The sequence below is a fragment of the Vigna umbellata genome, chromosome 4, assembly GCF_029865625.1.
Source record: "Vigna umbellata cultivar VRB3 chromosome 4, Vumbellata_1.0, whole genome shotgun sequence".
Classification (NCBI taxonomy): domain Eukaryota; kingdom Viridiplantae; phylum Streptophyta; class Magnoliopsida; order Fabales; family Fabaceae; genus Vigna; species Vigna umbellata.
In genome coordinates this window covers 2,961,938-2,980,794 of record NC_142168.1, presented here as the reverse complement: position 1 = coordinate 2,980,794, position 18,857 = coordinate 2,961,938, and the positions used below count along the sequence as shown (strand labels likewise).

The following is an 18,857-nucleotide window of genomic DNA, read 5'->3' as shown; positions in this document are numbered from 1 at the left end:
GTCCATCCTGATATTCCGTGATACTCATCTTCACGTAGAAGGGAGTAGTCATGTGTGGGAATGGCAGGAGGCTCTATTCCTTAGGGGTACTTTGGATAGAGTTAACCTCGAGTGGCAGCTGTCGAGTGTAATACAGTTACCACACCACTCGGGTGCACGGACGCCTGTAGCTACACGGTTCATACAGTCCGGACGGTCTGTCGTTTATACGTATCTATATGATTGTTAATTGATGAGCTTACATGTTGAATGTGTGGATTGATATGTAACTGTATGTGTTGATTTTATAAATTAAATATTATAAGCTTACCCTTGCATTTCCTTTGTGTTGTCTAATGTCCATGTATAATCCGTCTTGTCGAAATGCAATGATCATCCGTTGTGGATGTGAGCAGATGGTGGTGCATCCCTTGAGCAAGTACTGGAAGAAGAAAATTTGGAGGATGCCAACCTTGTGGACGTTGAAGTAAAATTGGAGCAGTAGGGATTAGTTCCGTAGTAGCAGCAGTAGTTAATTTTGGGTGTGCTGTATTCTGGCAGCCTGTATATAATTCTGCAGATTTTTGTTCTTGCAGATCTGTTTTTGTATTTTTGCTGAAATTCTGAACACTGTAAACTCTACTGTAAGTTACTGAACAGTACTGTTTATTTATATAAGTGCTGTTTTCTTTTGGAGCAGCTGTTAATTACGCAAAGACTGTTTACTGTTACTGTTAATTGTGATAAATTCTGAATTATAGTGATTACTGTATTTTGGGATGTTACAACAGTAATCACAAACAGTCTTTGCATTTAAAACTGGATTGAAAAGCCTAACGGCATCAGTACAGAGGACGCGTGTAAACGCATACAATAAAACCAAGAGTGAACGCTCTTAAATACATAAACTAACGTGCACCAAAATACAATCAGAGATGAATAAGACGAACGGCCTTACAAAATAGGTGGCCGAACGTTATAACTATGCTAACATGTACAGCCTAAATCAAACGAGCACCCTAAGGCTCGGCCTTTACTTCAACTTCAACCAGATTGGAGTCGTCCAAATTTTCTTCTTCCAGCATTGCTTCAAGGGATGCACCACCATCTGCTCACATCCACAACGGATGATCATTGCATTTGACAAGACGGAGTATACATGTACAGTAGACAACACAATGGAAATGCAAGGGTAAGCTTATAATATTTAATTTATACAATCAACACATACAGTTACATTTCTAAACACACATACAGCATGTAATTCATCAAATAATAATCATATAAAGGCATATAATAAGACAGACCGTCCGGACTGTATGAACCATGTAGTTACAGGCGTCCTTGCACCCGAGTGGTGTAGTAACTGGGTAACACCAAACAGCTGCCACTCGAGGTAAGTCCGTTCTTACGTCGCCCATGTTAACTTATGGACTAAGGACCTCCTGCCATTCCCACGCATGACTACCCCCTTCTACTTGAAGAGGTGTATCACGGAATATCAGGATGGACCAAGCCAGCATTAACTAACCACAGTCATACCTTACCAATTCAATATTCAATCATATAAGAGACGTTCCTCCCTGGAACGCTCGTAAAAATCCAATTCCAATAATTCGTTCAACATATCATTCGTCTACATTAAACATTTCTCATTTTCACATTTTCATTCTGTGTTCCACTCTCTTAACATTAACGTCATGCATTCTTTACTCAAATAAAACGAACTTATTACAGAACCTTTGATTTCACGTTTCTGAACAAAAGAAACGAACTCTTATTCACTGATGGACATTAAGAATTCTTAAAGAATTTAGATGAGATTGAATTTAGGAGTTCAGAATAATACTTAGAAAATGTTGAGTACAAGAACTTTAGGTTGAATCAAAAGAAATAATTATCTTACAGAATAACTTAGATAAATAACCAGAATATTTAAAGTACAGAAACAACTCTTACTGTCAATGAATGAACGTTCAGAAATTTACTTTGGACGAACGTCAATTACGTTCGCTCAGAATTCAATAATAAGAACGAGCGTTCAGTTAGAAACCGAACCCTGCTGTGGACGAACGCTAGGTCAATGACCAAGCACGAATCAGCACTAACGCTGGTTATAACCCAAGCGCTTTATAGGACGAGCGTTTCGGTATAGGACCGAACGCCAACTTTGGACGAACGTTCAGTATAAGGACGAACGCTCTCTAGAACTAACGTTCGACACAAGGTCGAACAACAATAAGGACGAACGCTCGACATGAGGCCGAACGTCATTGAGGACGAACGCTCGACTTAAGACCGAACGTCACTTATTTATAAAGTTTTAAATATTGATCTATACTGAGCAGAACGAACGCTCATTCACTCAATTGGGGGACGCTCGTTCTCGAGCAGAATTCATTCCAAATGAATGAATTCCAATCTAAGTCATGTTAACCAAAAACCGAACGGTCTAAGACCGTACAGTGACGAACGTCCTTTTAGCAACAGAGAAGGATCAGAAAATTTAGATTTTTCACACTTAGCAGAATTTTTCCAGATTTCCATTTTCCAACTTTATACTTCCATTTCAGGTTTAATTCCCTTCAAACATCATCATCATGCAGATTTCAACATTTAAAATCATTCCAACCACACAATAGCCATTCTCCATTCATCCATAATCAACTCAACATGCATTTAAAACAAATTCAACATCAAATATAATTCATACAAGCCGTATCAGTTCATGACAGATTCATCCAAACCAGAATGCATATCAGATATCAGTGATCATTTCTAACAACTCAACTTCATATTTTTCACACATGCAAAACAAACCAGAAATCATATTCCATATCAGTAAACGTTTCTAAATACTCAAACATCATGCTTTCCATACATGCATCTCAGATCATAAATCAAACAGTATAAATTAAACATATAAACTTCCCTTACCTGATCTAGCAGTGTACTTCCAAATGTTTAGAGTTTCTCTCGTGCTCTCACGACTTTCTATCAGAAGTTCACTCAACCACTTCAACTTAATCTAACACACCAAAAATTTTAACATATCAGACGTCTAACTCATGCATGCAACCAGAATTTTGGTTTGCATGAACTAAATGGAAAGAGGCACAGAGACGAGAACTTACCAGTTCAGTTCTCAATTCTGTTTGGATCCGAATGATGCTCACAGTGCAGGGAAGGTTTCTATGGTGTCTGAAACAAGATCAAAGGTTTGCTGGTGAATTTTCTTAGGAAGAAGATGAAAACAGTTTAGAGAGAGGGCAGAGAATTTTGGAAGCATAAATTCTGAGAAGAAGATGAAGCATGCAGGAGGAAGAGGGAGAGTTTTTCCAGAATTATTTTCTCTTTCCCCTGCAGAATAAACTCCCATCCTCCAAACGCCACTTGTCTCCCACTAACCTTCTCAGAATGCTCCAACCGTGACACATGGCAGGCGCATGCAGCGGAAAGGTGAGTGCATTTTGACGTGTCACGGTGCATTAAATAGTGATCAGAGATTGAATTAATGTGTACTAATTATCAGGTTCTCACATTCCTCCTAACTACAAAAATTTTCGTCCTCGAAAATTCTAAAGCTTACCAGGGAATAGGTGAGGGTACAACTCCTTCACAGTCTTTTCCACCTCCCATGTTGAGTCACCAGTCTTGGCATTCCACACTACTTTCACGAGATGAACATCTTTGCCTTTGTAGAGTCTGGTGCGGCTGTCTTCCACACAAACAGGTTGCATCTCCAGTGTCCGGTCTGGGCGAATTTGGATGTCTTCTAACTCCAGCACGTGTGAGGGATCAGCCATGTACTTCTTGAGTTGTGAAACGTGGAAGACTGGATGAAGGTTGGACAGTTGAGGTGGTAACGCCAATTCATACGCCACTGCTCCAATCTTCTTTAGAATTTGATAAGGGCCAACGTACTTTGGTGATAGCTTCTTTGGACGAAGAATTCTCCCTACTCCAGTGATAGGATTCAGCCTTAGAAACACGTGATCTCCAGCAGTGAATTCTAAGGGTCTTCTTCTCTTATCTGCATACGATTTCTGCCTGCTTTGAGAAGTCTTCAAACGTTCTTGAATCAGTTTCACCTTCTCAGTTGTTTGCTGGATTAATTCAGGTCCAGTTACTGCATTTTCACCTTCTTGGAACCAACACAAAGGAGTTCTACACTTCCTTCCATAAAGAGCTTCAAACGGTGCCATTCCTATGCTTGCTTGATAACTGTTATTATACGTGAATTCCACAAGCGGCAGAACCTCATCCCATACTCCCATATGATCTATAACGCAGGTCCTCAACAAGTCTTCAAGAGTTTGGATGGTTCGTTCAGATTGGCCATCCGTCTGAGGGTGATAAGCAGAACTCATTTGCAGTTTGCTTCCCAATTCTCCTTGCAATGACTGCCAAAAACGAGATGTGAATCTCGTGTCTCGATCTGAAATAATACTTGAAGGAACTCCATGCAACCGAACAATCTCCTTAACGTACAGCTTGGCCAAATTTGTCATGGACATCCTCAAATTAACGGCCAAGAAGTGGGCACTCTTAGTTAATCTATCTACAATCACCCAAATTGAATCATGGTTTCGGACTGTTCGTGGCAGGTGGGTCACGAAATCCATAGAGATGCTGTCCCACTTCCACTCTGGAATTTCCAAGGGCTGCAGTAATCCTCCTGGTCTTTGATGTTCAGCTTTGGCTCTTTGACAAGTTAGGCAAGAGGACACAAAATGTGCAATGTCACTCTTCATACCAGGCCACCAAAATGACTTCCTAAGGTCTTGATACATCTTGGTCATGCCAGGGTGCATTCGAAGACGGCTGTGATGTCCCTCCTCTAATATGATCCTTCTCAGCTCACTGTCATTTGGAACGCACGTTCTGCCCCGGTAACGTAACATGCCATCAGTTCCTGTATTGAAATCCCTATCTTTGTTTGAATCGAGTGCTGTTAATATCTTCACCAGCTCTTCATCCTCTCTTTGCTTCATCCTAATTCTGTCAAACACATCACTGGAAATTCTAAGATTACAGCACCTTATCACATCCGCCCCTAGATCAAATTGTAATCTCAAATCCCTAAAACTCTCCACCAAATTAAACTCTTTCACCATCATAAACGAGACTTGCACTGCCTTCCTGCTCAGAGCGTCTGCCACTACATTGGCTTTCCCAGGGTGATACAGCAGTTCGAAATCATAGTCTTTTAAAAACTCCAACCAACGTCTTTGCCTCATATTCAGCTCCCTCTGATCAAACAAATATTTGAGGCTCTTGTGATCACTAAAGACTTGAAATGTTGATCCGTATAGATAGTGCCTCCAAATCTTTAATGCGAACACAACTGCTGCTAACTCCAAATCGTGAGTGGGATAATTCTTTTCATGGATCTTCAACTGGCGAGACGCGTAAGCTACTGCACGTCTCTCTTGCATGAGCACACAGCCTAAACCATGGTGAGAAGCGTCACAGTATACTTCAAATGGCTTGGACGTGTCTGGAATAATTAAAACTGGGGCGCTCGTCAGTTTCGCCTTCAGCTCTTGGAACCGTTCCTCACACACATCAGTCCAAGCGAATGGATGATCCTTTCTAGTCAACTGAGTAAGTGGAGCCACTATCTTGGCGAACCCCTCTATGAAACGTCTGTAATAGCCTGCTAGCCCCACAAAACTCCTCACTTCTGTGACTGAACGAGGGCTCTTCCAATCCAACACTGCTCTCACCTTAGAGGGATCCACTGAAATGCCTTCAGCCGAGATCACATGTCCCAAAAACTGCACCTCCTTTAACCAGAATTCACACTTTGACAGCTTTGCGTACAACTCTTTCTCCCTCAATACGGTTAGTACTGTTCTCAAATGCTCCTCATGTTCGGCATTGCTTTTGGAGTAGATGAGAATATCATCTATAAACACAACTACAAACTTATCCAAATAGGGTCTGAATATCCGGTTCATGTAATCCATGAAGATGGCTGGAGCGTTCGTTACTCCAAATGGCATGACCACGTACTCATAATGTCCATAACGTGATCTAAATGCTGTCTTCTGGATGTCGTCCTCCTTAACCCTTATTTGGTGATATCCTGAACGCAAATCAATTTTTGAAAATACCGTTGCTCCATGCAGCTGATCCAGCAAATCGTCTATCCTTGGCAACGGGTATTTGTTCTTGATGGTCAGCTTATTTAATTGCCTGTAGTCTATACATAACCGAGAGCTACCATCTTTCTTTTTCACCAAGAGTACAGGAGCTCCCCATGGTGATACACTTGGTCTGATGAATTGCTTCTCCATAAGTTCTTCAATCTGTTTCTTAAGCTCGGTCAATTCTGCAGGCGCCATCCGGTAAGGTTGAACAGATATAGGTGCAGCTGTTGTCACCAAATCAATGGTGAATTCAATCTCTCTAACAGGAGGCAATCCTGGTATCTCTTCTGGAAATACGTCCAGAAATTCCTTCACAACCGTGCTCTCAATACTGCTCCCCTTGTTCATCCGTGCTTCTGCAACCCCCTTAACTCCTTATCTTCATGCGTCATGATGAGAAAACAGCTTGCACCTTCCATTATATCCTCCTTCAATTGACCGAAAGTTACACCCAAGTATTCTTCATCCTCTTCAGGAAACACTAATTCCTTCTTGCCACAATCAATAATAATATGGTTGGCAGCTAGCCAATCCATTCCTAGAATTATCTCCAAGTCCTTCAAAGGTAAACAGATTAAATTACCTTATAACTATGCCCCTCTACCACAATAGGACATCTAATGCATACGGTAGATGTCCTAAGCTCTCCAGCCGCTGGTGTTGATACCACCAATTCAAACTGCATATCTCTCTCCACTATTCCCAGCTTTTCAACACACGCCTTCGAGATGAAGGAGTGCGTCGCCCCCGAATCAAACAGCACACAACATTGCATTCCATATAACAAGCAAGTACTGGTGATAAGTGTACCTGAACTTGCTGCTTCCGCACCAGTAATTGCGTACACACGCCCAGTAGCTTGGGCTCGACCACCCCTTCCTTGCTGATTTCTTCCTGCGTTTGGCGGCCTCATCACTGCTCTCCCACCAGAGTTGCACTCATTCGTTCCATGTCCACTTCTTCCGCAACGAGCACAATGTTTTCCTCTCGCCAACTGAGGGCATGATGAACGGTAGTGTGGCCCTCCACACTGAAAACAAGTGATACTACCTTGCTGTCCAGACTGTCCAGCAGGAATCAAGGCTTGAGATCCACTTGTGTTGGCTGCTGGACGAGCGTAAGGGGATCCTCTCTGATTCACACTCCCCCTTGAGACAATTGGCCCCCTTACTGTTTGCTGTTTCTTAACCGTTCCACCTCTGCTAAATTCTTTTCCAGTACCTTAGCCCTCTCCACCATGGCAGGGAACGTTCGGATGCATAAACTGGAAATCACAACCTTCAGATCACTGCGTAGACCATTCTCAAATTTTCTGCACTGCCACTCCTCACTAGTGGCCATTGTATTGAATCGGACAAGGTGTTTAAACTTATTGGTGTATTCTGATACAGACATTCCACCTTGAACCAGTTGTAAAAACTCCACCTCCTTTGCAAACTTTACGCTGTCAGGGAAATATTCCTCATAAAACTTATTACGGAATACTTCCCAAGTAACAGGGCGGTGAGCGTCTACCAGTATGGCCCTTGTGCTCGTCCACCAATGGCTTGCTTCTCCAGTTAATAAGTATTCTGTATACGCCAACCTGTTCTCATCCGGACACCTTTTGGCGTTAAAAATCCTCTCCATATCCCTCAGCCACTGATCAGCCTCATCAGGGAGGCACTTCCCACTGAACTTAGCTGGGTGATGCTGCAGGAAGCTCTCCAAACTCCACTCGGCAGCAGGTTGAGCAGCGTTTGAAGAAGATGCTCCAGGCGCACCTCTAGTTGCAGCCAAGATTTCCATCAACTGCCTTTGCGTGTTTTCAGAATTGACACGCGAGGCCTCTAAACCTTGCATAGCAGCTTGGTTTTGCCGCATCAAGGTGGCGTTTTGCTCCAGCAACGTGGTATTCTGTTGATGCAATCTTTCCACCACGGTTTCCAACAATCTAGTGTTGTTGGACGTTTCGGACTCATTCGGTTGAGGAGGAGGAGGAAGTCTAGGTGCCATTTGTTCTCTGGATGCAGAGAAAACAAACGAGCATTAGTTATGTCCAAGAGTTAAAACAATAATAACTCATTAAACATGCAATAAGCACACAGCAAAACACAGTGCACTCATAACCCTACAGTGTCCTTAGAAGAACAAAACTGCTCTGATACCACTAATGTAACATCCCAAAATACAGTAATCACTATAATTCAGAATTAATTACAATTAACCCAGTAATCACAAACAGTCTTTGCATTTAAACTGGATTGAAAAGCCTAACGGCATCAGTACAGAGGACGCGTGTAAACGCATACAATAAAACCAAAGTGAACGCTCTTAAAACATAAACTAACCGTGAATCTTAAAAACTAACGTGCACCAAAATACAATCAGAGATGAATAAGACGAACGGCCTTACAAAATAGGTGGCCGAACGTTATAACTATGCTAACATGTACAGCCTAAATCAAACGAGCACCTCTAAGGCTCGGCCTTTACTTCAACTTCAACCAGATTGGAGTCGTCCAAATTTTCTTCTTCCAGCATTGCTTCAAGGGATGCACCACCATCTGCTCACATCCACAACGGATGATCATTGCATTTGACAAGACGGAGTATACATGTACAGTAGACAACACAATGGAAATGCAAGGGTAAGCTTATAATATTTAATTTATACAATCAACACATACAGTTACATTTCTAAACACACATACAGCATGTAATTCATCAAATAATAATCATATAAAGGCATATAATAAGACAGACCGTCCGGACTGTATGAACCATGTAGTTACAGGCGTCCTTGCACCCGAGTGGTGTAGTAACTGGGTAACACCAAACAGCTGCCACTCGAGGTAAGTCCGTTCTTACGTCGCCCATGTTAACTTATGGACTAAGGACCTCCTGCCATTCCCACGCATGACTACCCCCTTCTACTTGAAGAGGTGTATCACGGAATATCAGGATGGACCAAGCCAGCATTAACTAACCACAGTCATACCTTACCAATTCAATATTCAATCATATAAGAGACGTTCCTCCCTGGAACGCTCGTAAAAATCCAATTCCAATAATTCGTTCAACATATCATTCGTCTACATTAAACATTTCTCATTTTCACATTTTCATTCTGTGTTCCACTCTCTTAACATTAACGTCATGCATTCTTTACTCAAATAAAACGAACTTATTACAGAACCTTTGATTTCACGTTTCTGAACAAAAGAAACGAACTCTTATTCACTGATGGACATTAAGAATTCTTAAAGAATTTAGATGAGATTGAATTTAGAGTTCAGAATAATACTTAGAAAATGTTGAGTACAAGAACTTTAGGTTGAATCAAAAGAAATAATTATCTTACAGAATAACTTAGATAAATAACCAGAATATTTAAAGTACAGAAACAACTCTTACTGTCAATGAATGAACGTTCAGAAATTTACTTTGGACGAACGTCAATTACGTTCGCTCAGAATTCAATAATAAGACGAGCGTTCAGTTAGAAACCGAACCCTGCTGTGGACGAACGCTAGGTCAATGACCAAGCACGAATCAGCACTAACGCTGGTTATAACCCAAGCGCTTTATAGGACGAGCGTTTCGGTATAGGACCGAACGCCAACTTTGGACGAACGTTCAGTATAAGGACGAACGCTCTCTAGAACTAACGTTCGACAAGGTCGAACAACAATAAGGACGAACGCTCGACATGAGGCCGAACGTCATTGAGGACGAACGCTCGACTTAAGACCGAACGTCACTTATTTATAAAGTTTTAAATATTGATCTATACTGAGCAGAACGAACGCTCATTCACTCAATTGGGGGACGCTCGTTCTCGAGCAGAATTCATTCCAAATGAATGAATTCCAATCTAAGTCATGTTAACCAAAAACCGAACGGTCTAAGACCGTACAGTGACGAACGTCCTTTTAGCAACAGAGAATGATCAGAAAATTTAGATTTTTCACACTTAGCAGAATTTTTCCAGATTTCCATTTTCCAACTTTATACTTCCATTTCAGGTTTAATTCCCTTCAAACATCATCATCATGCAGATTTCAACATTTAAAATCATTCCAACCACACAATAGCCATTCTCCATTCATCCATAATCAACTCAACATGCATTTAAAACAAATTCAACATCAAATATAATTCATACAAGCCGTATCAGTTCATGACAGATTCATCCAAACCAGAATGCATATCAGATATCAGTGATCATTTCTAACAACTCAACTTCATATTTTTCACACATGCAAAACAAACCAGAAATCATATTCCATATCAGTAAACGTTTCTAAATACTCAAACATCATGCTTTCCATACATGCATCTCAGATCATAAATCAAACAGTATAAATTAAACATATAAACTTCCCTTACCTGATCTAGCAGTGTACTTCCAAATGTTTAGAGTTTCTCTCGTGCTCTCACGACTTTCTATCAGAAGTTCACTCAACCACTTCAACTTAATCTAACACACCAAAAATTTTAACATATCAGACGTCTAACTCATGCATGCAACCAGAATTTTGGTTTGCATGAACTAAATGGAAAGAGGCACAGAGACGAGAACTTACCAGTTCAGTTCTCAATTCTGTTTGGATCCGAATGATGCTCACAGTGCAGGGAAGGTTTCTATGGTGTCTGAAACAAGATCAAAGGTTTGCTGGTGAATTTTCTTAGGAAGAAGATGAAAACAGTTTAGAGAGAGGGCAGAGAATTTTGGAAGCATAAATTCTGAGAAGAAGATGAAGCATGCAGGAGGAAGAGGGAGAGTTTTTCCAGAATTATTTTTCTCTTTCCCCTGCAGAATAAACTCCCATCCTCCAAACGCCACTTGTCTCCCACTAACCTTCTCAGAATGCTCCAACCGTGACACATGGCAGGCGCATGCAGCGGAAAGGTGAGTGCATTTTGACGTGTCACGGTGCATTAAATAGTGATCAGAGATTGAATTAATGTGTACTAATTATCAGGTTCTCACATTCCTCCTAACTACAAAAATTTTCGTCCTCGAAAATTCTAAAGCTTACCAGGGAATAGGTGAGGGTACAACTCCTTCACAGTCTTTTCCACCTCCCATGTTGAGTCACCAGTCTTGGCATTCCACACTACTTTCACGAGATGAACATCTTTGCCTTTGTAGAGTCTGGTGCGGCTGTCTTCCACACAAACAGGTTGCATCTCCAGTGTCCGGTCTGGGCGAATTTGGATGTCTTCTAACTCCAGCACGTGAGGGATCAGCCATGTACTTCTTGAGTTGTGAAACGTGGAAGACTGGATGAAGGTTGGACAGTTGAGGTGGTAACGCCAATTCATACGCCACTGCTCCAATCTTCTTTAGAATTTGATAAGGGTCCAACGTACTTGGGAGAAAGCTTCTTTGGACGAAGACTCTTCCCACACCAGTGATTGGATTCAACCTCAGAAACACGTGATCTCCAGCAGCAAACTCTAAGGGTCTTCTTCTCTTATCAGCATACGATTTCTGCCTGCTTTGAGACGTCTTCAAACGCTCCTGGATCAGTTTCACTTTCTCTGTTGTTTGCTGGATTAATTCTGGTCCAGTTAATGCAAGTTTCACCTTCTTGGAACCAACACAAAGGAGTTCTACACTTTCCTTCCATAAAGAGCTTCAACTGGTGCCATTCCTATGCTTGCTTGATAGCTGTTATTATACGTGAATTCAACAAGCGGCAGAACTTCATCCCATACTCCCATATGATCTATAACGCATGTCCTCAACAAGTCTTCAAGAGTCTGGATGGTTCGTTCAGATTGGCCATCCGTCTGAGGGTGATAAGCAGAACTCATTTGCAGTTTGCTTCCCAATTCTCCTTGCAATGACTGCCAAAAACGAGATGTGAATCTCGCGTCTCGATCTGATATAATGCTTGAAGGAATTCCATGCAATCTAACAATCTCCTTAATGTACAGCTTGGCCAAATTTGTCATGGACATCCTCAAATTAACGGCCAAGAAGTGGGCACTCTTAGTTAATCTATCTACAATCACCCAAATTGAATCATGGTTTCGGACTGTTCGTGGCAGGTGGGTCACGAAATCCATAGAGATGCTGTCCCACTTCCACTCTGGAATTTCCAAGGGCTGCAGTAATCCTCCTGGTCTTTGATGTTCAGCTTTGGCTCTTTGACAAGTTAGGCAAGAGGACACAAAACGTGCAATGTCACTCTTCATACCAGGCCACCAAAATGACTTCCTAAGGTCTTGATACATCTTGGTCATGCCAGGGTGCATTCGAAGACGGCTGTGATGTCCCTCCTCTAATATGATCCTTCTCAGCTCACTGTCATTTGGAACGCACGTTCTGCCCCGGTAACGTAACATGCCATCAGTTCCTGTATTGAAATCCCTATCTTTGTTTGAATCGAGTGCTGTTAATATCTTCACCAGCTCTTCATCCTCTCTTTGCTTCATCCTAATTCTGTCAAACACATCACTGGAAATTCTAAGATTACAGCACCTTATCACATCCGCCCTAGATCAAATTGTAATCTCAAATCCCTAAAACTCTCCACCAAATTAAACTCTTTCACCATCATAAACGAGACTTGCACTGCCTTCCTGCTCAGAGCGTCTGCCACTACATTGGCTTTCCCAGGGTGATACAGCAGTTCGAAATCATAGTCTTTTAAAAACTCCAACCAACGTCTTTGCCTCATATTCAGCTCCCTCTGATCAAACAAATATTTGAGGCTCTTGTGATCACTAAAGACTTGAAATGTTGATCCGTATAGATAGTGCCTCCAAATCTTTAATGCGAACACAACTGCTGCTAACTCCAAATCGTGAGTGGGATAATTCTTTTCATGGATCTTCAACTGGCGAGACGCGTAAGCTACTGCACGTCTCTCTTGCATGAGCACACAGCCTAAACCATGGTGAGAAGCGTCACAGTATACTTCAAATGGCTTGGACGTGTCTGGAATAATTAAAACTGGGGCGCTCGTCAGTTTCGCCTTCAGCTCTTGGAACCGTTCCTCACACACATCAGTCCAAGCGAATGGATGATCCTTTCTAGTCAACTGAGTAAGTGGAGCCACTATCTTGGCGAACCCCTCTATGAAACGTCTGTAATAGCCTGCTAGCCCCACAAAACTCCTCACTTCTGTGACTGAACGAGGGCTCTTCCAATCCAACACTGCTCTCACCTTAGAGGGATCCACTGAAATGCCTTCAGCCGAGATCACATGTCCCAAAAACTGCACCTCCTTTAACCAGAATTCACACTTTGACAGCTTTGCGTACAACTCTTTCTCCCTCAATACGGTTAGTACTGTTCTCAAATGCTCCTCATGTTCGGCATTGCTTTTGGAGTAGATGAGAATATCATCTATAAACACAACTACAAACTTATCCAAATAGGGTCTGAATATCCGGTTCATGTAATCCATGAAGATGGCTGGAGCGTTCGTTACTCCAAATGGCATGACCACGTACTCATAATGTCCATAACGTGATCTAAATGCTGTCTTCTGGATGTCGTCCTCCTTAACCCTTATTTGGTGATATCCTGAACGCAAATCAATTTTTGAAAATACCGTTGCTCCATGCAGCTGATCCAGCAAATCGTCTATCCTTGGCAACGGGTATTTGTTCTTGATGGTCAGCTTATTTAATTGCCTGTAGTCTATACATAACCGAGAGCTACCATCTTTCTTTTTCACCAAGAGTACAGGAGCTCCCCATGGTGATACACTTGGTCTGATGAATTGCTTCTCCATAAGTTCTTCAATCTGTTTCTTAAGCTCGGTCAATTCTGCAGGCGCCATCCGGTAAGGTTGAACAGATATAGGTGCAGCTGTTGTCACCAAATCAATGGTGAATTCAATCTCTCTAACAGGAGGCAATCCTGGTATCTCTTCTGGAAATACGTCCAGAAATTCCTTCACAACCGTGCTCTCAATACTGCTCCCCTTGTTCATCCGTGCTTCTGCCAACCCCCTTAACTCCTTATCTTCATGCGTCATGATGAGAAAACAGCTTGCACCTTCCATTATATCCTCCTTCAATTGACCGAAAGTTACACCCAAGTATTCTTCATCCTCTTCAGGAAACACTAATTCCTTCTTGCCACAATCAATAATAATATGGTTGGCAGCTAGCCAATCCATTCCTAGAATTATCTCCAAGTCCTTCAAAGGTAAACAGATTAAATTACCTTATAACTATGCCCCTCTACCACAATAGGACATCTAATGCATACGGTAGATGTCCTAAGCTCTCCAGCCGCTGGTGTTGATACCACCAATTCAAACTGCATATCTCTCTCCACTATTCCCAGCTTTTCAACACACGCCTTCGAGATGAAGGAGTGCGTCGCCCCCGAATCAAACAGCACACAACATTGCATTCCATATAACAAGCAAGTACTGGTGATAAGTGTACCTGAACTTGCTGCTTCCGCACCAGTAATTGCGTACACACGCCCAGTAGCTTGGGCTCGACCACCCCTTCCTTGCTGATTTCTTCCTGCGTTTGGCGGCCTCATCACTGCTCTCCCACCAGAGTTGCACTCATTCGTTCCATGTCCACTTCTTCCGCAACGAGCACAATGTTTTCCTCTCGCCAACTGAGGGCATGATGAACGGTAGTGTGGCCCTCCACACTGAAAACAAGTGATACTACCTTGCTGTCCAGACTGTCCAGCAGGAATCAAGGCTTGAGATCCACTTGTGTTGGCTGCTGGACGAGCGTAAGGGGATCCTCTCTGATTCACACTCCCCCTTGAGACAATTGGCCCCCTTACTGTTTGCTGTTTCTTAACCGTTCCACCTCTGCTAAATTCTTTTCCAGTACCTTAGCCCTCTCCACCATGGCAGGGAACGTTCGGATGCATAAACTGGAAATCACAACCTTCAGATCACTGCGTAGACCATTCTCAAATTTTCTGCACTGCCACTCCTCACTAGTGGCCATTGTATTGAATCGGACAAGGTGTTTAAACTTATTGGTGTATTCTGATACAGACATTCCACCTTGAACCAGTTGTAAAAACTCCACCTCCTTTGCAAACTTTACGCTGTCAGGGAAATATTCCTCATAAAACTTATTACGGAATACTTCCCAAGTAACAGGGCGGTGAGCGTCTACCAGTATGGCCCTTGTGCTCGTCCACCAATGGCTTGCTTCTCCAGTTAATAAGTATTCTGTATACGCCAACCTGTTCTCATCCGGACACCTTTTGGCGTTAAAAATCCTCTCCATATCCCTCAGCCACTGATCAGCCTCATCAGGGAGGCACTTCCCACTGAACTTAGCTGGGTGATGCTGCAGGAAGCTCTCCAAACTCCACTCGGCAGCAGGTTGAGCAGCGTTTGAAGAAGATGCTCCAGGCGCACCTCTAGTTGCAGCCAAGATTTCCATCAACTGCCTTTGCGTGTTTTCAGAATTGACACGCGAGGCCTCAAACCTTGCATAGCAGCTTGGTTTTGCGCATCAAGGTGGCGTTTTGCTCCAGCAACGTGGTATTCTGTTGATGCAATCTTTCCACCACGGTTTCCAACAATCTAGTGTTGTTGGACGTTTCGGACTCATTCGGTTGAGGAGGAGGAGGAAGTCTAGGTGCCATTTGTTCTCTGGATGCAGAGAAAACAAACGAGCATTAGTTATGTCCAAGAGTTAAAACAATAATAACTCATTAAACATGCAATAAGCACACAGCAAAACACAGTGCACTCATAACCCTACAGTGTCCTTAGAAGAACAAAACTGCTCTGATACCACTAATGTAACATCCCAAAATACAGTAATCACTATAATTCAGAATTAATTACAATTAACAGTAATCACAAACAGTCTTTGCATTTAAAACTGGATTGAAAAGCCTAACGGCATCAGTACAGAGGACGCGTGTAAACGCATACAATAAAACCAAGAGTGAACGCTCTTAAATACATAAACTAACGTGCACCAAAATACAATCAGAGATGAATGAAGACGAACGGCCTTACAAAATAGGTGGCCGAACGTTATAACTATGCTAACATGTACAGCCTAAATCAAACGAGCACTCTAAGGCTCGGCCTTTACTTCAACTTCAACCAGATTGGAGTCGTCCAAATTTTCTTCTTCCAGCATTGCTTCAAGGGATGCACCACCATCTGCTCACATCCACAACGGATGATCATTGCATTTGACAAGACGGAGTATACATGTACAGTAGACAACACAATGGAAATGCAAGGGTAAGCTTATAATATTTAATTTATACAATCAACACATACAGTTACATTTCTAAACACACATACAGCATGTAATTCATCAAATAATAATCATATAAAGGCATATAATAAGACAGACCGTCCGGACTGTATGAACCATGTAGTTACAGGCGTCCTTGCACCCGAGTGGTGTAGTAACTGGGTAACACCAAACAGCTGCCACTCGAGGTAAGTCCGTTCTTACGTCGCCCATGTTAACTTATGGACTAAGGACCTCCTGCCATTCCCACGCATGACTACCCCCTTCTACTTGAAGAGGTGTATCACGGAATATCAGGATGGACCAAGCCAGCATTAACTAACCACAGTCATACCTTACCAATTCAATATTCAATCATATAAGAGACGTTCCTCCCTGGAACGCTCGTAAAAATCCAATTCCAATAATTCGTTCAACATATCATTCGTCCACATTAAACATTTCTCATTTTCACATTTTCATTCTGTGTTCCACTCTCTTAACATTAACGTCATGCATTCTTTACTCAAATAAAACGAACTTATTACAGAACCTTTGATTTCACGTTTCTGAACAAAAGAAACGAACTCTTATTCACTGATGGACATTAAGAATTCTTAAAGAATTTAGATGAGATTGAATTTAGAAGTTCAGAATAATACTTAGAAGATGTTGAGTACAAGAACTTTAGGTTGAATCAAAAGAAATAATTATCTTACAGAATAACTTAGATAAATAACCAGAATATTTAAAGTACAGAAACAACTCTTACTGTCAATGAATGAACGATCAGAAATTTACTTTGGACGAACGTCAATTACGTTCGCTCAGAATTCAATAATAAGGACGAGCGTTCAGTTAGAAACCGAACCCTGCTGTGGACGAACGCTAGGTCAATGACCAAGCACGAATCAGCACTAACGCTGGTTATAACCCAAGCGCTTTATAGGACGAGCGTTTCGGTATAGGACCGAACGCCAACTTTGGACGAACGTTCAGTATAAGGACGAACGCTCTCTAGAACTAACGTTCGACATAAGGTCGAATCAACAATAAGGACGAACGCTCGACATGAGGCCGAACGTCATTGAGGACGAACGCTCGACTTAAGACCGAACGTCACTTATTTATAAAGTTTTAAATATTGATCTATACTGAGCAGAACGAACGCTCATTCACTCAATTGGGGGACGCTCGTTCTCGAGCAGAATTCATTCCAAATGAATGAATTCCAATCTAAGTCATGTTAACCAAAAACCGAACGGTCTAAGACCGTACAGTGACGAACGTCCTTTTAGCAACAGAGAATGATCAGAAAATTTAGATTTTTCACACTTAGCAGAATTTTTCCAGATTTCCATTTTCCAACTTTATACTTCCATTTCAGGTTTAATTCCCTTCAAACATCATCATCATGCAGATTTCAACATTTAAAATCATTCCAACCACACAATAGCCATTCTCCATTCATCCATAATCAACTCAACATGCATTTAAAACAAATTCAACATCAAATATAATTCATACAAGCCGTATCAGTTCATGACAGATTCATCCAAACCAGAATGCATATCAGATATCAGTGATCATTTCTAACAACTCAACTTCATATTTTTCACACATGCAAAACAAACCAGAAATCATATTCCATATCAGTAAACGTTTCTAAATACTCAAACATCATGCTTTCCATACATGCATCTCAGATCATAAATCAAACAGTATAAATTAAACATATAAACTTCCCTTACCTGATCTAGCAGTGTACTTCCAAATGTTTAGAGTTTCTCTCGTGCTCTCACGACTTTCTATCAGAAGTTCACTCAACCACTTCAACTTAATCTAACACACCAAAAATTTTAACATATCAGACGTCTAACTCATGCATGCAACCAGAATTTTGGTTTGCATGAACTAAATGGAAAGAGGCACAGAGACGAGAACTTACCAGTTCAGTTCTCAATTCTGTTTGGATCCGAATGATGCTCACAGTGCAGGGAAGGTTTCTATGGTGTCTGAAACAAGATCAAAGGTTTGCTGGTGAATTTTCTAGGAAGAAGATGAAAACAGTTTAGAGAGAGGGCAGAGAATTTTGGAAGCATAAATTCTGAGAAGAAGATGAAGCATGCAGGAGGAAGAGGGAGAGTTTTTCCAGAATTATTTTTCTCTTTCCCCTGCAGAATAAACTCCCATCCTCCAAACGCCACTTGTCTCCCACTAACCTTCTCAGAATGCTCCAACCGTGACACATGGCAGGCGCATGCAGCGGAAAGGTGAGTGCATTTTGACGTGTCACGGTGCATTAAATAGTGATCAGAGATTGAATTAATGTGTACTAATTATCAGGTTCTCACAGTTTTAGTTTGGGGTTAAGGTTAAGTTTTTTTTAAAAAGGTTTTCCTGTTCGATCGAACCAAAGTTCTACCTACAAAGAATATTTCAGTGTTTATTTGAATGTCCTATATTAAAAGACAATCATTTATTAATATTGATTATTTATTACCTAAATAATAATAATATGACATAGAA

The 18,857-nt window shown here is 41.6% G+C and overlaps 1 protein-coding gene and 3 long non-coding RNA genes across 4 annotated transcripts; all 4 read right to left on the bottom strand.

The window, feature by feature from the left end:
* Positions 1 to 770: 770 nt before the first annotated feature.
* On the bottom strand, positions 771 to 3,324 carry LOC148198986 (uncharacterized). The gene is made up of 3 exons (XR_015786364.1): positions 3,114 to 3,324; positions 2,917 to 3,007; positions 771 to 1,087 (listed from the first exon to the last, which is right to left on the bottom strand). It is a non-coding gene; the product is annotated as an uncharacterized LOC148198986 (long non-coding RNA).
* Positions 3,325 to 3,557: 233 nt separating this feature from the next.
* LOC148198985 (uncharacterized) lies at positions 3,558 to 8,396 on the bottom strand. The gene is made up of 9 exons (XM_088111963.1): positions 8,392 to 8,396; positions 7,324 to 8,067; positions 6,945 to 7,282; positions 6,234 to 6,508; positions 5,323 to 5,768; positions 4,861 to 4,980; positions 4,430 to 4,683; positions 3,790 to 3,937; positions 3,558 to 3,693 (listed from the first exon to the last, which is right to left on the bottom strand). Exons 1-9 carry the CDS (start codon positions 8,394 to 8,396, stop codon positions 3,558 to 3,560), a joined length of 2,466 nt encoding a protein of 821 aa, XP_087968089.1.
* Positions 8,397 to 8,590: 194 nt separating this feature from the next.
* Positions 8,591 to 11,057, bottom strand: LOC148198984 (uncharacterized). Its single transcript, XR_015786365.1, has 3 exons — positions 10,703 to 11,057; positions 10,506 to 10,596; positions 8,591 to 8,680 (listed from the first exon to the last, which is right to left on the bottom strand). It is a non-coding gene; the product is annotated as an uncharacterized LOC148198984 (long non-coding RNA).
* A 5,032-nt stretch (positions 11,058 to 16,089) lies between these two features.
* Positions 16,090 to 18,379, bottom strand: LOC148198983 (uncharacterized). The gene is made up of 3 exons (XR_015786282.1): positions 18,277 to 18,379; positions 18,080 to 18,170; positions 16,090 to 16,249 (listed from the first exon to the last, which is right to left on the bottom strand). It is a non-coding gene; the product is annotated as an uncharacterized LOC148198983 (long non-coding RNA).
* Positions 18,380 to 18,857: the final 478 nt, after the last annotated feature.